The sequence below is a fragment of the Bemisia tabaci genome, chromosome 1 (assembly GCF_918797505.1).
Source record: "Bemisia tabaci chromosome 1, PGI_BMITA_v3".
NCBI classification, from domain to species: domain Eukaryota; kingdom Metazoa; phylum Arthropoda; class Insecta; order Hemiptera; family Aleyrodidae; genus Bemisia; species Bemisia tabaci.
This window is the reverse complement of record NC_092793.1, coordinates 23,518,502-23,537,827: the sequence shown is the minus strand read 5'-3', so window position 1 is coordinate 23,537,827 and position 19,326 is coordinate 23,518,502. Positions and strand designations below refer to the sequence as shown.

At 41.2% G+C, this 19,326-nt stretch overlaps 1 protein-coding gene across 2 annotated transcripts in view; it reads right to left on the bottom strand.

The window, feature by feature from the left end:
• Positions 1-19,326, bottom strand: part of LOC109041260 (follistatin-related protein 5) — a 214,353-nt gene that overhangs the window by 19,914 nt on the left and 175,113 nt on the right. For both annotated transcript variants that reach the window (XM_019057533.2, XM_019057534.2), the window contains exons 4-5: positions 6,903-7,118; positions 2,815-3,053 (exon numbers count right to left, since the gene is read on the bottom strand). In XM_019057533.2, the coding sequence (XP_018913078.2) occupies positions 2,815-3,053; positions 6,903-7,118 (455 nt within the window). The remainder of the gene's footprint in view (positions 1-2,814; positions 3,054-6,902; positions 7,119-19,326) is intronic.

Here is a 19,326-nt window from a genome sequence, read left to right as displayed (position 1 = left end):
GTGAAAATTTTCAACGCCATTTTATTTTTTTACAGAAAATTGTTCCTCGAAGCTGTCCGAAAATTTCTCTGAATTTCCTTTTTGTTGCCGATTAAATTCAGTGAAATTCTCAAACAGATTCAAACAACAATATCTCTGAAAAAAAAATAAAATTGCGGCGGAGTTTTTTTAAACATCGCATGAGGCTTGTGACACTTTGGCTGTGAGGGACGAATAATTGATGAAAGATGAGACCTTTACAGCGAAACCGGAAATTTTTGGCAACGAAAACTGTCGATTGTTGTAAAAAAATCGCTCATTTCACATTAGCCCGAAGTGTCATTTTAGATTTTTCTTTTTCCTGGGTATTGAAAGATTGTCTCTGATTTTTTATAGAAGGAACTTGGGTGGAAACTATGGGTTTTTGTTTTCGATTTCTCCGTCTTTTCTGGAGGGAAAGAGATTTCTCTCGAGTTTATAGGAACTTCATTTTCATTTTCTCGTACATTTGGTAATTTCTTAGCATCGACTTTCAAGAGGCAACAAGTTTCTGGACAAAATGGTCTCGGAGTGGAGAAGAAAAAAAATATCGTTTTCCCGAAATATTCTCCAATTTCCCCGAATATTTTTCGTTTCCCGGTGGATTCCGTTCATACCAGGTTTTCCATGTCCTGAATTTCATGCAACACTGAAAGAAGATGGTTTAAAACCTTTTTTTTAAAAAATTAAATAAAAACTCTCTTTGTTGAAGAATATTTTTTTGTGATGTAAAGACATTTTGCTTTTAAGTTGAAGAAAACTTTTTTAGAGTGAAAAAAACCTCTTAAAATTTATATGAGTTTTTTTCGCTCATTCAAAGAAATGTAATTTTGTAATGTACGACGAATTCAACTTTCAATGGGTTTAATGCTCTGTTAAATAAATAAGTAAAACAAAGAAAAACAATTATTGCGAGAACCTTCTTCATATTAAAAAGTTGTAATTATGTCAAGGAGAATTTCCCTTTGATTGTAAGAAACTACCAAATTTTCCAGTGATACACTCTCACGAAACACGCATGAAAACTCTAGGCAATTTGGCAACATTGTGCTATGATCACTGGGACATTTTTTGCCTTGGTCGTAAATTCGTTATTTCACTCCCGGGAGTGATTGGATCCGTTCGTGCGAAAAATAGGACGGCAGAACAAAGCACCATCTGGGACCATGCGCGAGAAAGTTTTTTTCGCCCCTAGTTATTCTTTTTTTCTAATTCTAGCCTCTTTTTTTGTTCTTTTTTTCACGAGATTACGATTGAGTCTCGGAAACTTCAGCTGTCCACTGGTCGGAGGGAGGGACAGCGAGAGAGGAGGGGGAAAAACTTACTATGTGAAGTCGCCTGGCTCAAGTTGAATTTCTGAACACGCACGAATCTTATTCTGATTGGCCGTTCGACACGTTAGCCTACACTGCCGTGCTTAGGAAAAACGCCGTATGCACCATCAGACATTGCCAAATTTCCTTTGACAATGCGCGAATTTTTTTCGGCAGAAAGATAAAATTTGAAAAAAGGAAGATTTTGATTTAAAAAACAAAAAAACAAATAAGATAGTTTTCAAGGTTATTCGGAGCAAAAAAACACGGATTTTCTACGGTTACCACGGTGATAATTTCACACGGAATTACAAGGTAACAGAATCGTGGGTTTTGATGAGCGCAGTGATGTTACCGTGTCCATCGCATTATTATACTGTGAGCACAAAATGCTACCACTATGAGGATGTTTATGCTACTATCTCATCAATAATCTTACCAAAGTCCACGGTTCTACAACTGAGGAATCCCGTGTGACATTACTTCCGTGGTAATCGTAGAGTGACCGTGTTTTTTTTTTCCCTCCGTGCACTATTAAAAGAATGAGATCATCCGCACTCCTCTGTATTCCGAATATATGTATAAATGGACGTTGCTACGCAAAAAGGAATCACATTAATAGGACGCGGACGCTCGGTGCTCATCTAAGTCCTTTTTGCTTAATGCACTTTGTCCATTTAGAAAGGCTGCAGGGCTGATAGACTCAAACCAGTGCGGTGGAAGCTCTCGCGCCGGGTGCATAGGCCACGTTACGTCTAATTTGAGAAGAGTGTTTCTGCTTCTCGATTCGAGGAAGTATAAACTGCATACACAAACTTTTGAGCGGGGTTTAATGCACTTTTCCATGCTTTGAACGTGTTAGTTCAAGAGAGTGAAATTTTTCGAAATGTAAAAAGTGTACGTAAGCCAGGTGCACGGCTTGGAATGTTGAGCGGTCACATATAGGCACAACCACGTTTTTGTATACTACCAAACTTTTTAATTTATTTAGCGATTCTTGTGTGAAATTTTGCAGAGAATCTGATAGTCCCATTGATTTTCCTTAAAAGCAACTCCCAAGTCGCCAAAGATTTCATGGATTTTAGGGCGTAATGGAGGAGATCAAAAACCAGACTTTTCAAAGAACGGTAACTCGGTTAATATTGAACGATATGAGGTTGCTGTTTGGACGAATCCTATTAATTTAACTAATCTACAAGAATCAAGTACCAAAACGCGATTCTATAAGACTAGCGCAACTGACTCATTGCGAACACAATTCTTCGAAAATTGGGGAGAAAAATATCCACCAATCTCCCTTAAAATTCGTACTTTATCGAAGGAAATTTGGCAACTCCCGAAGTTCTAAGTAACGTTTTTCCCCAGAAGAGCAGATACAATCTTGATCGATAAATGGCATTATCACTAAGTTAAGGATTTATTGATTAAGATCATGCAACAACGATCCAGGACTCTATAGTTTATAGAGAAAAGAAGGACTCACCATCATGTTCTCGTACTCTTTGGCCGTGCAGAGCTCCTTTCTGAAGAGGCTGGCGTCATCGGGGACCTCGTTGGCGGCAGCGGCGGCGGCAACGAGCTTAAGGGCACGCGGAAGGGGAACGGGGGGCGGTGGCCCCCCTCCTCCACCTCCCGCCGTCAGCGACGTCGTGTTGATCGAGTGCAACACTCGGACGATCTTCCGCCCAACTGGCGCAGACGTCGATGCTCGAGTCTCCTTATCTGGAAACATAATAACAACTTAAAAACAAATTACCCCGGCAATTTTGAATTTTAACTTGAAATGAGGGGCTTTGGGGGAAAAGGCGCGTAAGTGCAGTTTTGGAACAAATTTATAGAATAGAGATAAGAATTGAATCAGTGAAATCGAAAACGCACCAACTCGGGCACTCGAAAGTACTCAATTTTCATTGAAGACGGTCAATTTTTACAAAGGTCATTGAAGTTAGCGCATCTGTTTAACTTGGACCTTTAAAATTTCCTTCGAAGCATGTATTTTGGCACCAAAAATCTTTTATTCGACTAATTTCTTCATCTACTGAGCAGTTATGTGCGTGTCTAACTAACTTTTATCTATCCGAGTTGGTATGTTTTCTGTTCTCACTGATTACAACTTAGATTAGCCTGCAAATATACGCTTTGAAAAATCCGCTATTCAAATTCAAATTTCAAGCATCAAAATGCAAGTTTTAATTTCGTTCCCGCTATTGGGCTCCATGTAATTTTGACATTTCAAACACGCATTTCTCGAGGTGGCTAAAACGACACTTATGCGCCATGTCTCCCAAACTCATGAAATGTAAGGAAGTCAGGAAAATACGTTCTAGGGTAGAAACTCAAATCGCTCCAACACCTTTCAAAGATTACGTCATTTTGGCTACTTTTTGACCCTCCTTCCCTCTTCTCCCATGCAAGACATCCGGAAAACAACCTCCTGATTTCCCTTTTTGAATAACGTACTTTCGGTCTTTGGAAGTTCATTTTTAAATACCGACCAGTGAAATGGTGGTTAGGTTTAGATGGTTTGGTGGTTAGGGTTTTTTAGAAGAATACATGGACGTATTTCTATTAAACAGAACTATATGTGCATTGTGACGTAAGCCCTGTAATGCATATATTCTTATGGGTATCAGGGATCATGTTTTAATGCACATGGTTCCGTTTGATAGAAATACGTCCAAATGAGGGAAAGCCAACTCCGTAAAGGGCTTTGGGAGGATAGGTGACTTTGGCGGCTGGGTGTCGCAGAGCGCCAGAAAGCACTATTAAAGCGGCTTTTTTATATATATTTTCAAATTCTGCAGCCAACACGATGGAGGCCAGGCGACCACCCAGCAGGTGCACGCAAGAACCGGATTAAAGCGACACGTACGGAAATAAGACGTGGAGGAAGCGGAACGGAAAAACGGAGCAGCGGTGGAACAGAAACAAATAATCTTCCCCCCGAGAGCCCCGCGTCGCGGAGCCGATTTCCCGACGATTTAAAAACTAGAAAAAAAAAGCGACAGAATCGTTTGAATCAATTTCCGTTTTCCGATGTTTCAATTTATCCGCGCAAGAACGCCCGAACGATGGGAGAAGGGGAGGTTCGAGCCACCCCCTCCCCTTCTCACTCCTTTCCGCGAAACGACTCAGCCGGGGCCGGCTCGGCAAGCGATACCGCGTCGTGCGGGAATGAATTTGGGGAAAATTAACGATTCGGAAAAATTTCAACCTCCCGCGAGTAAAACTAACAGACAACTCTTCGAAAAATTCCCCAACTTGCATAGTCATACTAGAGTCCCTTTATACTGAGAGTCAAGACAATGTGAATCCATTTCTGATTGGTTCCCGTATTTTAGGCCTTCACAGTGTCACAAACGGGAATAAAGATTACAGTTTCATCAATTGCAAAGATTATAATCCGAAATGGACCGGGGAATTACGGGTTCGGCAAGGAACAAACGGAATGAGGGAAGGAACGAAAAAAGGTATTCAAGAATGGGCCGATCAAAGATTACGAAAAACGTTCAATTTCTCTAATCTTTATTCCCGTTTGTGACTCCATGAGGGGTGTTGTCTTGACTCTCAGTATAAAGGGACTCTAAGTCATACCAGGGAGGCTATGGTAGAACTGGCAATCCAACAGCCTTGAACCGACTTCGGAGGCAATAAAACCCAGGAAAGCGGCAAAACTACATTTAATCGTGTCGAAAGGGTGGTATTGTTCCCGAATGAAGGAAATAGTCGGACTGAAAAATATAAATGTGTTTCAATTCACAAATAGGCGCCGAGAGGAATCCTATCTTTATCTCTGTCTTGAGGTCTGATTACAATTTAATGATATTTATTTTCAAAGATAATGAAACAAGTCAATTTGGGACATTTTGCTCTTAACCTTGGAGACAGATCATTCCACTTAAATACAGACGTTTTGGTGCGTGGGTTTACTTGAAAAGTGTTAAAACCCTCGGCTGTTGCTGATTACAGTAAATAATATAGCGTCTTTGATTATTTTACGTGTCTGCAACACGAACGAACATCCATGGCGCACGAATAGTTGCAACAACACTGAAATAATAAAACGAAAATTCGCACAGACGCGATCCACTGAGCCACGATGCAACAATACGTGTTCAACGGGTGTGCGTTGTGCATACTGAAAAATGGAAGGCGCTCTAGCTTTTCTTGTGACTAGCAGCTGCGGGATGTTTCGAAACTCCTCACGTGAAGTGAAAAGGATTTAGCAGCAGAAATCAAGTCGCATCTGTCGACTCAGTGCTCAAAACAAATCCGCAAGACGTATTGGTGCAAATTTGGCGTCAGATAAAAGATCTGCCGTCTTTTTTCTTGTACCCTTTTTAAATGCAAAAATGAAACTGGTATTCTAGGCGGCAAATAAAGGTGACCCAACAGTTTCCCCTGACAATTCCAGGTTTTTCGTGACTTTTTAAAATTCTCCACTGTACTGTGAGTAATATGTGAGTACTATGTTTTTAAAATTCCCTGACATTTTCCGGCATTCGGTGACTGGCGACCCTGTTGAAAGCTTCTACGGCGTTCTTCCTGAGCGAGGCACAGAGAAGAGACCCTCCACTGGCCTCTTGGCGACAGGTGGAAGCTTTTACTTTCATGGATTCAACGATTCCTTATGAACAGTTATAAGGGAACAACAGTCATCACTCTTTTTTCGGCTGTTGACCTACCTGCATGGTGGATGATGAGCTTCGGGTGACGTCATTAGCCAAACAAGTTCCCCGAGCTTCGGCTTCTTTCCAAAACGAAACTGCCAACACGTTTTTAAACATCAAACATGTAGGTAAGTCAACAATCTAATGTTGAAGTCCCGAAAGGGAAAGCTTCCACCATAGCCGAGATACGAAAGGATGCTTGTCTCTGTTTCTATTATGCCTTCGAAGACAACACGTTCAAGAAATCGGAACGAATGATCAAATGGGCGCCTTCCAACAGCACGATGTTGACGTTCGTGTCAACGGGAGTAGTGCGCCTTCAATTCCAGGCTGAGAAACCCGCTGAACTTCGATCTGGACATTAATGGCACTGTTTTGAGCGATAAATGACGATTTAAAGCCGAGATACGATACGAGTGGATGGTCTCTTGTCTCTGGCAAGGCATAGAGTACCTTTATAGACAGAGTATGGCCATTCGTATCACAGGAAAACTGTTCCGCTTTTTGATTAGTCAACGAGTTTTTAGGCTTCATGATGCTCTTAGGGCCGTAAATAAACAAACAAGATGGCGGCTCACCGTAACATCGATGAGAAGCTAAATTTGACAAAAATTTCAATTATGCGGCAGTAACAATTTAAACGAGCATGTATATCTACGAATAGCACACGAAAAACACATGAAAACATTGTTAAATTGCCTTTCACCTTTATCACAGGAGGATGTAAGATGTGCATAACCTCAATCTTGCTTGCTGATAACGGCCACCTTGTTTGTTTATTTACGGCCCTAAGAGCATCGTGTCAGCCTATTCGCTCGCGACCAATGAAAAACCGGAACAGAGATGGCCATACTCTGTCTATAAAGGTACTCTAGCAAGGCAGCATTGGACGTATATTTACCTGGATTGAGGCAAGCGAAGGTGTGATCGACGGCGACAATGCTGTTGGTCTGGCAAGCGATGCGATGGAGCTCGCAGTGGTTGTCGTAGAGCTTCCCGTCGGAGCCGCAGACCGGCTTCTGCCGCTTGACGCAGCGACGCACGCACTCGCATTCCGCGCGCCCGCCCACCACCCGGCACACGCGCCCCTTCCCGCAATAGTGCACCAAGCACGGATCTGAAACACAAACGCAAACAGTAAATTAATCAGTTGTTGAGAACAAGCGAATGGCGGATGACACATTGCCTAAGAAGGTACTAGATTGGGTTCCTCCTGGGAGGAGACGTAGTGGACGTCCAGCAAAATCGTAGATAGGTGGAATTCAAGATGAAATTACCAGATGCCATTCACCAGATCTGCCATACTAGGGAAACGCTGTATGTACTTTCAGGCGTTGCCAAACATCCTTTGATAAAACACGAATTTCTTGGTAAAAATATGAATATTTTGAGTCCAATTTTTCATAAAATTTTGTTCGCGATTTCACCTAAAGTTCCTGAAAATTTCAAGGATAAATATTCATAATTTGCCTAAAAAAAAAAAAAAAAAAAACATTTTATCGAAGGAGATTTGGCAACTCTCGAATGTTCATGTTCATATTCATGTTCACTCTGTGTGGACAAGGCCTTCAATTTGTAAGAAATGAACGAAAAAATTATGAAAGAACAAACATAAAGTTGGTTTAAGATTTTTAACCTCCGCTCCGCCCGCGCCGCGCTGCCGCACTGTGTTTGGCGCAATGCGTGAAGTATTCTTGCAGTCTTGTAGGCGCTACGCGTTTCCCGCCGACCGCTGCTGAACGCACCGTGTTTGGCGCAATGCGTGAAGTATTCTTGCAGTCTTGTAGGCGCTACGCGTTTCCCGCCGACCGCTGCTGAACGCACAGTGTTTGACGCAATGCGTGAAGTATGCATGCAGTCTTGTAGCCACGAATATGTGTTTCATGCCGACCGCCGCGCCGAGGGCTCCTCCTTTTCATCTCAAGTCCTCGTCATCATTGCTCTCTGCGCCGCGCCGCTCCAGGCGAAATGCGTATTTGGTTTCTCTCTTGACTCGACTAATTAAAGGTGCTGTTTCTTGTATCGCCGGTAGACAACAAAACTAGAAATTACTATATTCTCAGGAAATTAGAGCTTTGTCGCCTTTTCTAGTTTTTTCTCTGAATTAGTAATTTTTTTCTGAATACGATCTTTTTTATACCTACATTTAAAACAATTGCAAAATTTGCCGCCCTCTAAATTTGCCCCCATAGGCCGCGGCCCATTACACGGCCGCAAAAAAATTTAGAGGCCGCATTTAGAGTGAATCAAAACATCAGACGGAGAAAATACACCCCGCTACTGTTGTGTAGTTCTCACTGGAGTAGACACTATGGTGCTTCGATGAATCGCGTCAACAAGCTAGGAAAGAAATGCAATCATGAAACTTTTAAATTTGACTTTATAATTCGAGAGTGACACCAACCATCAGGCACCAAGCCTTATTGTCGATGTAAATCAGCCTTCCCGGCACTGAATATGCAGAGGCGTTTCGCGCCTCGATTCTCACCGGTGTTGGTGAGCTGAGGTAAAAACGGAGTTGCCGTTGGTGGATGGTGGATGGTCGTTGTCTCGATTGTTGCCGGAGGGGTGAAAATATAAATGACATGCGGACTCATTTGCGATGATACAGGCGAATTCTAATGATCGAATGTGATAGAAATGTGATGTAAACTCGAGAGATTCTCCCGAAGGAAGCTTTGTTTAGATGAATTCCATTGGCAACAGTTCGATCATATTCCCGATTTTTTAATTGACCTCCGAATTCAAAACTGAATTGTTGCACCCATGTTACAGCCTCACTATTTCTGCTCAATTTATTCATTGTTTGAAAAATTGATGTTCGGACTCCCCTTCAGATTTTGCTTCCTTGTTGAAAGCGCGTAAACTTTTAGTTTCCTTACAAGAGAAGAACAAATCATATTTAGACTAAATAAGTGTACTAAAAAACACAAAATAATGCACTTTAAATGTGTAAAAATGTTACAAAAATTGATACACTTCAATATATCTTATGTCGTTAAGTTTTATAAATTATACTATTTTTAGTTAAAAAGTAACACCCACCAAAATGCAATTTTGAATTTAATTAAACATTTTAATAAAATAAAATGCCTTTCAGAACTTTCCTCAAATAAAGTTGGATCGTGATTCAAACCTTATATACGGTCCACCCTGGATAAAAGTCGAGGGAGGGTTTAAAAATGACTATGAGTTTCCCTACATGAACATCAGGCTGTAACACAATTTCCATTGAGCATTAAGTATGCCAGGTATAAAGCGTTAAGAACAATGGGTGCGCGCTAACGGAAGTTAGAAAGATGCTTAAAAAATTAAATATGTTCATGCGCGTTATTATCCACAACACCGAACATAATAAAAAAAATCCTCCCATTTAAGCTCGGGTGAGAGTCTCGCCGAATATGCTAATGTTGTGCAGGAAAAGTTTTGCGGCGAAAGTCTGGGGTGCAAGGAGCGAGTTCGGGAGGCCAAAGGAGTGGGCGATGGAGAGGAAAGCGGGGGAAATTGCATAAAATAAAGAAAGCGTAATCGTGGTTGACAGAAGTAATTACAAGCCTGGAAATAAGATTGTAAAACTTAGAATTATAATTCAAACCGGTGAACAAAACGGGGATAGGAGGGGCTGCCAGTTTTCGTCGGAGCGACCAAAGGGTCTCCTCGTATCTTCGATGTTTCAGAGAAGAGTAAAGGAGCTTGAAGGTTGTAGTGACGTAACGCACAGGTACAAAAAACCGACGGCAAAATAATATGTTCAGCAGTGGGCTGACCTCGAAAAACTTTCGATGAAAATTACGATAATTATTAGATTTAGCGTAGAAAAATTCTAGGTTTATCGTAACGGAAACCATAATTTCCGGATTCTTTCACACCTATTTCTCGACATGAGGCATCTATTGCAATTGATGTCAAAATAAATTCACTGCATTTTAAAATTTTAGGACATTTTGATGATAAGTCAATTCTCAATTCTTCGTCCACTAATCAATTTGTAAATTCTAACGACGTAATTTATGAGTTTGATCTGTGTCAGGAGGAGACTTTCACGTCCGACGTAACTATTAGAAAAAATCTAAAAGAGACGTCATATTATAAGAGAACAGAGAATCATTAATTTTATTATAGTAAATCTAACATATGAGTGACGTTTAATGTTTGTGCATGGGTAATACACAAAACTCGATTGAAAGTAAACGAACTAAGCTCTTGATACATATTCCTGTTCATCTTACGTTCGAAAATTGGGGTTCTCCCGTGATTAGTAAGCGCCAGAGAGGAAGAAACCAGAGTAATCGTCCGATGTAAATTTTTAACCGAACTGAAATACCAAAACCAAACATAAAACCAGGCAAGGTTTTATTAACCCAAAGTAAGATGGGAGACGTCGAGAAGTATTTGCACGATAAATGCGCTTTTTTTCAAAATTTTGACGATGAATATGAGAAAACTACAGTACGTTGAGCACAAAAAAAATTAATAAAAGCTATTTGAATTCTCCGCGATTTTTCTCAAAAATAATTAAAATGACTTGTCATGTATACAGCAATTTTCCGTCATCTTTGTGATGAGCAGCTGCACATTTAGATCATTCACGTGCTAAGATTCTAGTTTAAAATTCGGCTTTTGGAAACAAATCGTTCGGAGCCAGTGAAGCATCGACTATATTCGGATTCTATTGTTTAACGTCGGGCCATTATCTTGGAGAAGATCATAAAATGACCAAAAATGAAAATAATATATTTAAAGGGAAACGAATAAAAATGGTTGGTTGGATTAAATTTATTTTAACAGACTGTAGCCAAAAAACACCAACTTGGCAACTATCTTAAAAAAGTAGCACTCCCTTTTCTGATACCATCTTGTCCCGTTCGATGGGAGGAGGCGGTAATCTTGTCCGGGGAATGGAGGTGGGGGGACCATCGAAATATCTTTCATTATTAAATTTGCCGAGTAAACGTGATGGGTGGCCCGCAGGGAGAGCTCACGTTCCGCCCCCTCCCATTTCGCCCCACCCCGCGAAAATGCACTCCTTGACTACAAACATACTTCCGAGTTCTGGCGGAGTTTTCAGGAATCTTAAATTCATCTATTTTGAGTCTTTAATTAACTTCGAATTCTCTTTCTCTTTACTTTCCCCGACCACCGCGCGGTTCTTCTTTGACATGGAAATTCGCGAGTTGCAGCCACTCGTTGCTCGAAGGACCGCATCAAAGGAGTGGAGAATTTTCAGCGAGAATAAAAAGAGAGGAAGGAGCAGTATGCATTGTTATGAAGGACTTTCATGGGCCACGTACAGGCGTTTAGGAGCATTTCAATTTCAAAACACAAGTGTCTAAGCATATATCAATGTTCACGTGATGAAGGGAGAACAGAAAAGAAACGCAGGGGTATAAATTAAAGCAGCTTAATTGCATCGCAATGTTTCAAAGTTTCACTTTAAAATTCACTCATTTACCCGGTGACGGTCACAAATTTTATTTTACAATCCGTTGTGAATTTTCATCACAACTGGACAGCAAAATTATGTACAGTTAAATTTTCAACAAAAAACCGTTCACTCTTGAGTGGACTGAGAAATACACGTTCAGGTGAAGCTTTTGCAATGTCGCAATAAAATTAAGTCCTCGTGACTCTTACTTCTTCAACTTACGATTGGCTCGTAAACTATACCATACGACAAAGTTCTTCGTAGAAAATATACAATGTAACGCACCATAAGTAATGAAACTTGTTTTCAGCAGCGGTATAGGGTTTACCTTCAAAACGTTTACAGTTCCATGTTTTAGAGAGCACTTGTGTTTAGCATGATAGACATGGTTGGGGCAGTAAGTGCTCTCTGCGTACCGCTGTTTTATTCATGGATGCACGATTTTTCGCGGGGAAATGGTCCTCTGGCGGGAACAAGCATTTACAGTGAAATTATTCCGTGGAAAGTGTCTAAAAATCAAATTCTGACATTTTTATCGACAATTCTTTCCTGCGGCGTCAAGAGCAACTTACGAGGAGTTTATTCAATTTCTATTCCAATAAAGGGCGTATTTCATTGAATTCTAGGGATACCGTGCAGCGAATATGTTGGAAAATATTAACTCATTTTTTCTCAAAATTTTATTTGCAAACTGTATAGCAACCTCAAATACAAAAACGATGTTTTCTGCACTGAAAAAAAATGGTTATGTAGTGAGCAGAGTCCATACTGTTTGGAAAATTTAAGATACGCACTGCTCGTGCATACGGTCTGAATTTCACGACTAAAGCAGAGATGTGACGTAACATGTCGTCTAAGCAACAGCAGGTGGATGAACTTATTGTTCATACGGAATGGACGCTAGGTCTATACGCTATGGACTTACACAGAGTACAATGGAGTACATACTCTTCGTAGGTAATATTTGTCCATAATAAAATGGAATCTATCTCCATCTTTAGGTCGGCATCCAGGGCCGGATTAAGGGGGTGGCCACATGGGCCGCGGCCCATGGCGGCAAATCTATAGGGGACGGCAAATTTTGCAATTTTTTTTAAATGTAAGTACAAAAAAAATTCGGATTTAGGAAAAAAATTACAAACGAGAAAAGGCGACAAAATCTCTAATTTTCTGAGAGTAAAGTAATTTCTACTTTTGTCGTCTTTCAGTGATACAAGAGACAGCACCTTTAATTAGTCGAGTTAAGAGAGAAACCAAACACGCAATTTAGCCTGGAACGGCGCGACTTACCTCGAGAGAAATGATGACGAGGACTTGAGATGAAAAGGAGAAGCCCTGGGCGCGGCGATGGGCATGTAACACATATTAGCGCCTACAAGACTGCACAAACACTTCACGCATTGCATCAAACACAGTGCGGTCTTTGCGGACAGCGTGAAACGGATAGCGCCTACAAGAATGCATGAATACCTCACGCATTGCGGCAAACACAGTGCGATCAGCGGAAGACGCATAGCGCCTACAAGACTGCGTGAATACTTCACACATTGCGTCAAACACAGTGTGGTCTGCGAAACGCGGCGGCGGAAGTTAAAATCATTAATCCACATTTATGTTTGTTCTTTCATAATTTTTTCGTGCATTTCTTATGAATAAAAGGCCTTGTCCACACTGAGATAGGTTTCTTTCGCGCAAAGTTCCGTGAAATTTTGCTAGTAGTGTTGACAGGGCTTTCCCAAAAAATGTGTTCAACACCAGTAAACGCGTCTCATGCACCCTTCCCCCGCTGCCACGTTCATTTGATGGTTTTCATTGATGTTTCAAAACGAATGAGAAGGGGCCGGCAAAATACTAGCGGCCCATGGGCGGCAAGTACGTAAATCCGGCCCTGTCGGCATCGATTTTCTTACAGTCTGTATATGGCTCCGACCTATACTTTATGAAGCGTGAGTGCGCATACATTTTTTCGGTGTGCGGTAAATTCACCGCAAACTGCACCGATATCAACACAGAATTTCGGTTGGTTTTTGTTTGACTTCCTATATTAACGAAAAGTAACATAAGAACGCTAATATTTTTCTCAGTGCAGTATAGATTCTACGGCAAAACGTACGATAGTTCACATACCGATGTACGTGTTTCTCCCGCCGTTTTCTTTCACCGACTGGACTTGTTTCAGAGACAGCAAGAGTCGAGAAATCGAGAGGTACGGACGGCGAGAAGCAACTCCACGTCGGTCGGGCGTCGGCATCAACGTGATCACGTTCCACGCCATTTTTCACGCACTGACCCGTCTGCCGTCCCCGGTTCCGTCATCCCTGATGGTGCACTTACAAGTCACGAGTTACGATTTGCCCACGCTTTATCACCCTCCTAATAGCCCGGAGCAGTATTTCTTTGGCGTTTAACGGCCGCCGCTTGCACTCCTCTCGCGGCCTCGCATTCGCATGTATGACCCTACTCTGCCGTGCCAAGGAAAAACGCCGTATGAACCTTGAGGCGTTGCCAAATTGCCTTCGATAAAACACGAATTTCCTGGTAAACTTATGAATATTTTCTTTTCTATTTTTCAGATGATTTTGCTCGCGATTTTACCTAAAGTTCCTGAAAATTTCAAGGAAAAATATTCATAACTTTCCTGAAAAATGAACATTTTACTGAGGGAAATTTGGCAACTCTCGAATTTTCATACGGCGTTCTTCCTTAGCACGGCAGTACTGCCGCTCTTAGAAAAAACGCCGTATCAACATTCCAGGATTACCAAATTTCCCTCCGATAAATTACTTATTTTCAGGAATAACCAGGAGGTCCGCCTCCGTGCTGCTTAGCGGTCAGGGTGTCTACTGAAACCGCAACCGGATTGTTGAAATTTCGTGTTTGTCGGGTGGACATGAGTGACATATGTTAAATGGTGAAGCGTGATTGGTCGGCTTTTTCTTATCACTGCTTTCTCGTGCTTTGTCAATTGAAGAGGTGACTTTATTTTGTCGTCCATTCCTATCGACAAAGCACGACAAAGCAGCGATAAGTCGTAGCCGACCAATCACACTTCGCCATTTAACCAATGTCATCCATATCCACCCGACAAACACAAAATGTCAACAATTAGGTTGCAGAATGGCCAAAAATCAGTAATTGTACGGTGCTCCTTCAGTGAATTCCTTGGAAATTCAGTACCTCTCTATGATAAAATTTGAAAAAAATTGATTTGAAATTCTCGCGACAAGAATGACGTAGCCACAAAATTTCATCCATGGGTTGAAGCTTAACTGACTGCACAATCTCGATCTTGCAGACGAATGATTCTCTAAAAATTGACGAGCAGGGGATCGCTTACTTTCTCGGCTTCATTAAAAACACGCGCGGTCTAAAATTTCAAAGGAAATCGACAAAGCCAGCGTGTATGAAGGCTAGTTCAATTGTAATAGAAATTTCATTTCTAAGGCGCAATGATACAACTATTTTAACTCTCCGGAATGCGTGAGGTATCACGCCGCATTTGAAGGCGTTTTCAAAACAGCCAAGTTCCGATACCCGGATTATCGTTTTGCATAGTTCATATTCTTTTGTTATATTCCGTACCACTCGTTTATTTTTAATCCTCTTAGAAAAACCACCCATTTGCTAAATACAATTCTACCTGAAGCGCACCTAAGCGCATTCATGACTGCAAAAATGTTAACGGAAATCGAAAAGGCCAGCGTGCATGGAGTGCTGGAGCGCACTTCAACTATGCATTCACGACTGTTAAAGCGTGGTATGGAGGAACGGAAAAAGTTCCGCACCTTCTTGCGGAATTGCCGCACTTTTTCAGTACTTCCGGATGGCCCATAAAAAATCAGCACTATTTCCGGACTTCTGGGATTAGTAGCCACCACGATGGCCCAACCCTCGAAGGCTTCAGTGAAGGTGTCCCAGGATTAAAGTTGGATCCAGTTGGTGCACTTGAAGCTGCGATCCCCATCTTTGTGGAAAACCATATTTAAAAAGCCGACGGTTGTGTACTAAAACTCAGGAAAACTGACTGTTCCCCAAAAATCTTCGCGCTGCATTCACCTCCGGTCTTAGAAATATCGAATTCTCAAGTTAACAAGGGATTTTTTGGGGTTGAAGGTGGAGGGATCAAGTTTTTTATCCTGAAACATCTTAGAAGTATTAATCGAAGTCCTTCAAGGCGGTTCAGCGTTGATCGAAAACGTATAATTTATCCTCCTTACCGCAGTGTTCTTACTAAAAATTTAGCAATTCCGGCTGGAACTTACGTAATAATTTTCGCACAAGCATCCAATGTTAAATTCTCAACATTCAGCTCTTTCTCTATCATGTAGTAAATATCGACTATATACGGCAGTAGTCCAAAACCACGTTAGAGATTATTTTGCTCTCAGAAATATAAAAAGATGAGCGTTTTAAATTAGCAACGTTGAAGAGTAGCTCACAAAAAGTGTCAGGAAATCTGCGACACCGCAAATTGAGGTACGCGTCGTTGTGGAATTGCACCGTCATAGTGGCTGTTTTGTTCCCCAATACTTATAGATTACAGAGATCGTCTCCCACAAAAAGTGTACACCTTAATTCTTCTTACAAGTACAACGCTTAAAAAATATTGTTTCTTAATGTTATCATCTCGATTTCGTCCGAAACAGGATTTCTGCACTTTTGATCTTGTGTGCTTTAACTGAATGTTCGACAATGAAAATAAGTTCAACATGGCAATCTCCTTTCATATCACGGCAAGAAAGTGTTATTAGCGCAATACATGGAGCAATAACGCTCCCTTTCTATCAAGGCGCGCTGCCCTCTCGTTACACTTTTCCGTCCGTTCGGAGAGATCGCAGCCGGCGTGGCGTTCGGACCAATATCACAGCGCACAGTAGAGCGCGTCGATTTGAGAATTTGGACATTTTAACTTTGCATGAGCACTTTAAAAGCTTACACATTTGCCAATGAATCAGATTCACTGGCCACAGTATGACAAATGGATCGATAAAAATTAAGTATGTCTGCCCGAACGAGTTGCGATGGCTAATTTTTAACGGAAGTTAAACCCCATTCGAAAAATGCGGTGTATTCTAGGCGGTGGTGCGTACCATGCTTTTTTTATTTTGGATTAATCAATTAGAGGCAAATAAATTTGCACTGATTGCACCACTTATAGCACGGATAAAATCAGGGTAGAAGAAACCGTGACCGCACCACCAAGGTGGACGTCATTGGTAGTGTTTTGTAAAGGAACACTCTTTGTTAGTACTGGACGTTGAAACTTGGTGTTTGGACAGATTTTCCTTCTAGTCTGTAACCTAAATCCATCCAAATACTAATCTGCGGTTGGCGCAAGTGACCTATACAAAACCTTTGAGTTCAAAAAAGTTTCTATTTGGAAATCTCATTAAATTTCCATCACAAAAAATCCTGTAAAATTTATAATGTTAGAAGACATAAACATCAGAATTTGCAGTCTCTGCGAAACATTTCACATCCGAACCAATCCCACCCGGTGGGTTTTCTAGAAAGTTGGCAACACAATTTTTCCTCCATTTAAATGTATGTAAACAATCGATCTTTGGCGAGGCAGCTTACCTCGCCTAAAATCGATATTTGCGATTAATTTTAATGGAAGAAAAACAATTTTGCCAACTTGCAAAATCGCCGCTGTTCCCACCGCGCGGCGGACATAAAAGTCGTGGCGCTTGGTGGTAAGATATTTCCCGACGCAACACTAATAAGAATTTACGGGCCGCTTCGAGTCAAAAGGTAATGTCTTAGTGGCGAGTGCATGGCGCATGGCGTGCATCCTTCTGCACCCACGCGAGTGAAGCATTTCCGAAAGAGAGCTCTCGCTCTCGAAGCATCGAGCATCAGCGATCGTTCGATGCTTATCGTAAGTTTCCTCGATGGGATCAATGACAAAGAACATTCAGGATGCCGTGTGCTTATCGGTTAGCGCGGGAGAAGCATTCGATTGTTTTGCCCCATATTTATGTTTTTCCTCCTGGTATCAGGGAATTTCACCGCAATTTTGCTGAGATTGAGACCGACGACGATGAAACTCCCTTGATACAATTTCAATTACACGAAAACAGGACGATACTTTTCCTGATTTCTACAGAAGCTTTGGAATGAGTGGAATTTTGACCGTAACATGTATATCGATGGCTAAGGAGCAAAATTGTCTATCTGCAAGCTGACAATTTTGCAGGACGAAGAGAAAACTTCGCCATTTTTGTAATTTTCAGGTTACTTTTGCATTTCTTTCATACCTACATTACAGCGCTCCTCTACAGAATTGGAAAAAAAATCGTATATCATCAGCTTGCGCATTTTATACTGTAAAATGCGGCAAAGTCGCTAACTAATTTTTACCAAGATTGTTGGTTAGGCGGGATTGTTCCTCAGCCTTCAATTTGATAGAATTCACCAGTAATTATAGCTTTCCAATTCCATCGGAGCATGGTTTGAGCATTTACTGGAGAAAAGGACTAAATTTTAGTTGGAATATTCTTGAATTCGTCGTCAAGAATAGGTCATTTAGAATTCATAATGAAATCGCTTGAATCCAGCAGGTTTTAGCTCGATACAAACTACTTCCTTCTTGATCTAATCAACTTATGTATTTTATTAAAGATATTATTAAGGAAAAATCTTCTCGGCAACAAATTAAAAAAAAAAAAAAAATTACCAGAATAAAATCACTTTTCTGCATATTCAAAATTAAGATAGTTTTAGAGACAGACAGAGGCTCGTAAAAAAGGCATCATGGTCCATAAACCACCCCTAATCATCCATCCAGTTAAATTCTTGAGTCAGAACCTCTAGACCACTACCCTTCTCCAATCCGATTACTCCCACATTAAAAAACTGACTGACTCTTAAAATCCATATTTGTATTCCCAGAGTCAACTAAAATTTCTGAAGAAAGTAATCAAAAATGTATTCAATGTTCCGTTGCATAAAGGAAGCTAATCCCTTCAGGCGCACCCGTATGCCTCGGCTGTTGCAATTGGGAACTACTATTTCTGGCTTATGTACAAAAGCACCTACCTCCACAAGGAAACCAATGGCGCGTACGTTCCTTTTATAAAGAGCCATAAATAGTAGTCCCTTGTTGCAAAATCTAGTTAAATTTAAAAGCAGAAGTAGAATTAATGCATCCCGATTTAAGTCTGCCGACTTTATTCAATCACTGGTCGCATTAGGAGCGAGCTCATCAAAGTACCCGCGCCGGGGTGAAAAAGTTCAACGTCGGGCAAAACGTGATGAAAACCCAACTGGAAATTAACCCGACAGGCAAGCCTGGCACGAGCCTGTCTCTGCACAAGACGACACAATGGCATAATGAAAAGGCAATTTCAAGACGTCTCCACCGCTGCCAGATCGCGAGAGGCTTAGAAATTAGATCGCGAATATTTGGACTTCATTTTGCAGTAAGGAGCCACTATCTCTAGCTCATCCATGAAAACAACTATCTACACAGGGAAATAAACAGCGTATATGTTGTCTCTAGAGTGAGTCAAAAATAGTGTATCCTAGAGTACCTATATTAAGAGAGTATGGCCACTGGGTCCCATGGAGAGGCTTAGGACCCAAAAATGGCGGTGCTTTGTTTTGGTTTTTGAGGATGGGAGGGGGGTCATTGCCAACTTTTGACGGTTATCACCAACCGCACTTGCTGCCAACCTTACTACATCTAAGATCATTTTTCTCAAAAATTGCACACGATTAGCCTTAAAAATATGTAAGAAAGTCGCAATAGTACATTTGGGTAAAGTTCTCGTTACGATAAGCAAAGGCAACTACATTTTGAATCATTTTGCATTACATTAACTTTATGGCGTCAGCCATTTTTGGGTCCTAAGGGCTCCATTCAGCCTAAGATGGCTGAGCCAATCAGAGGTGGTAA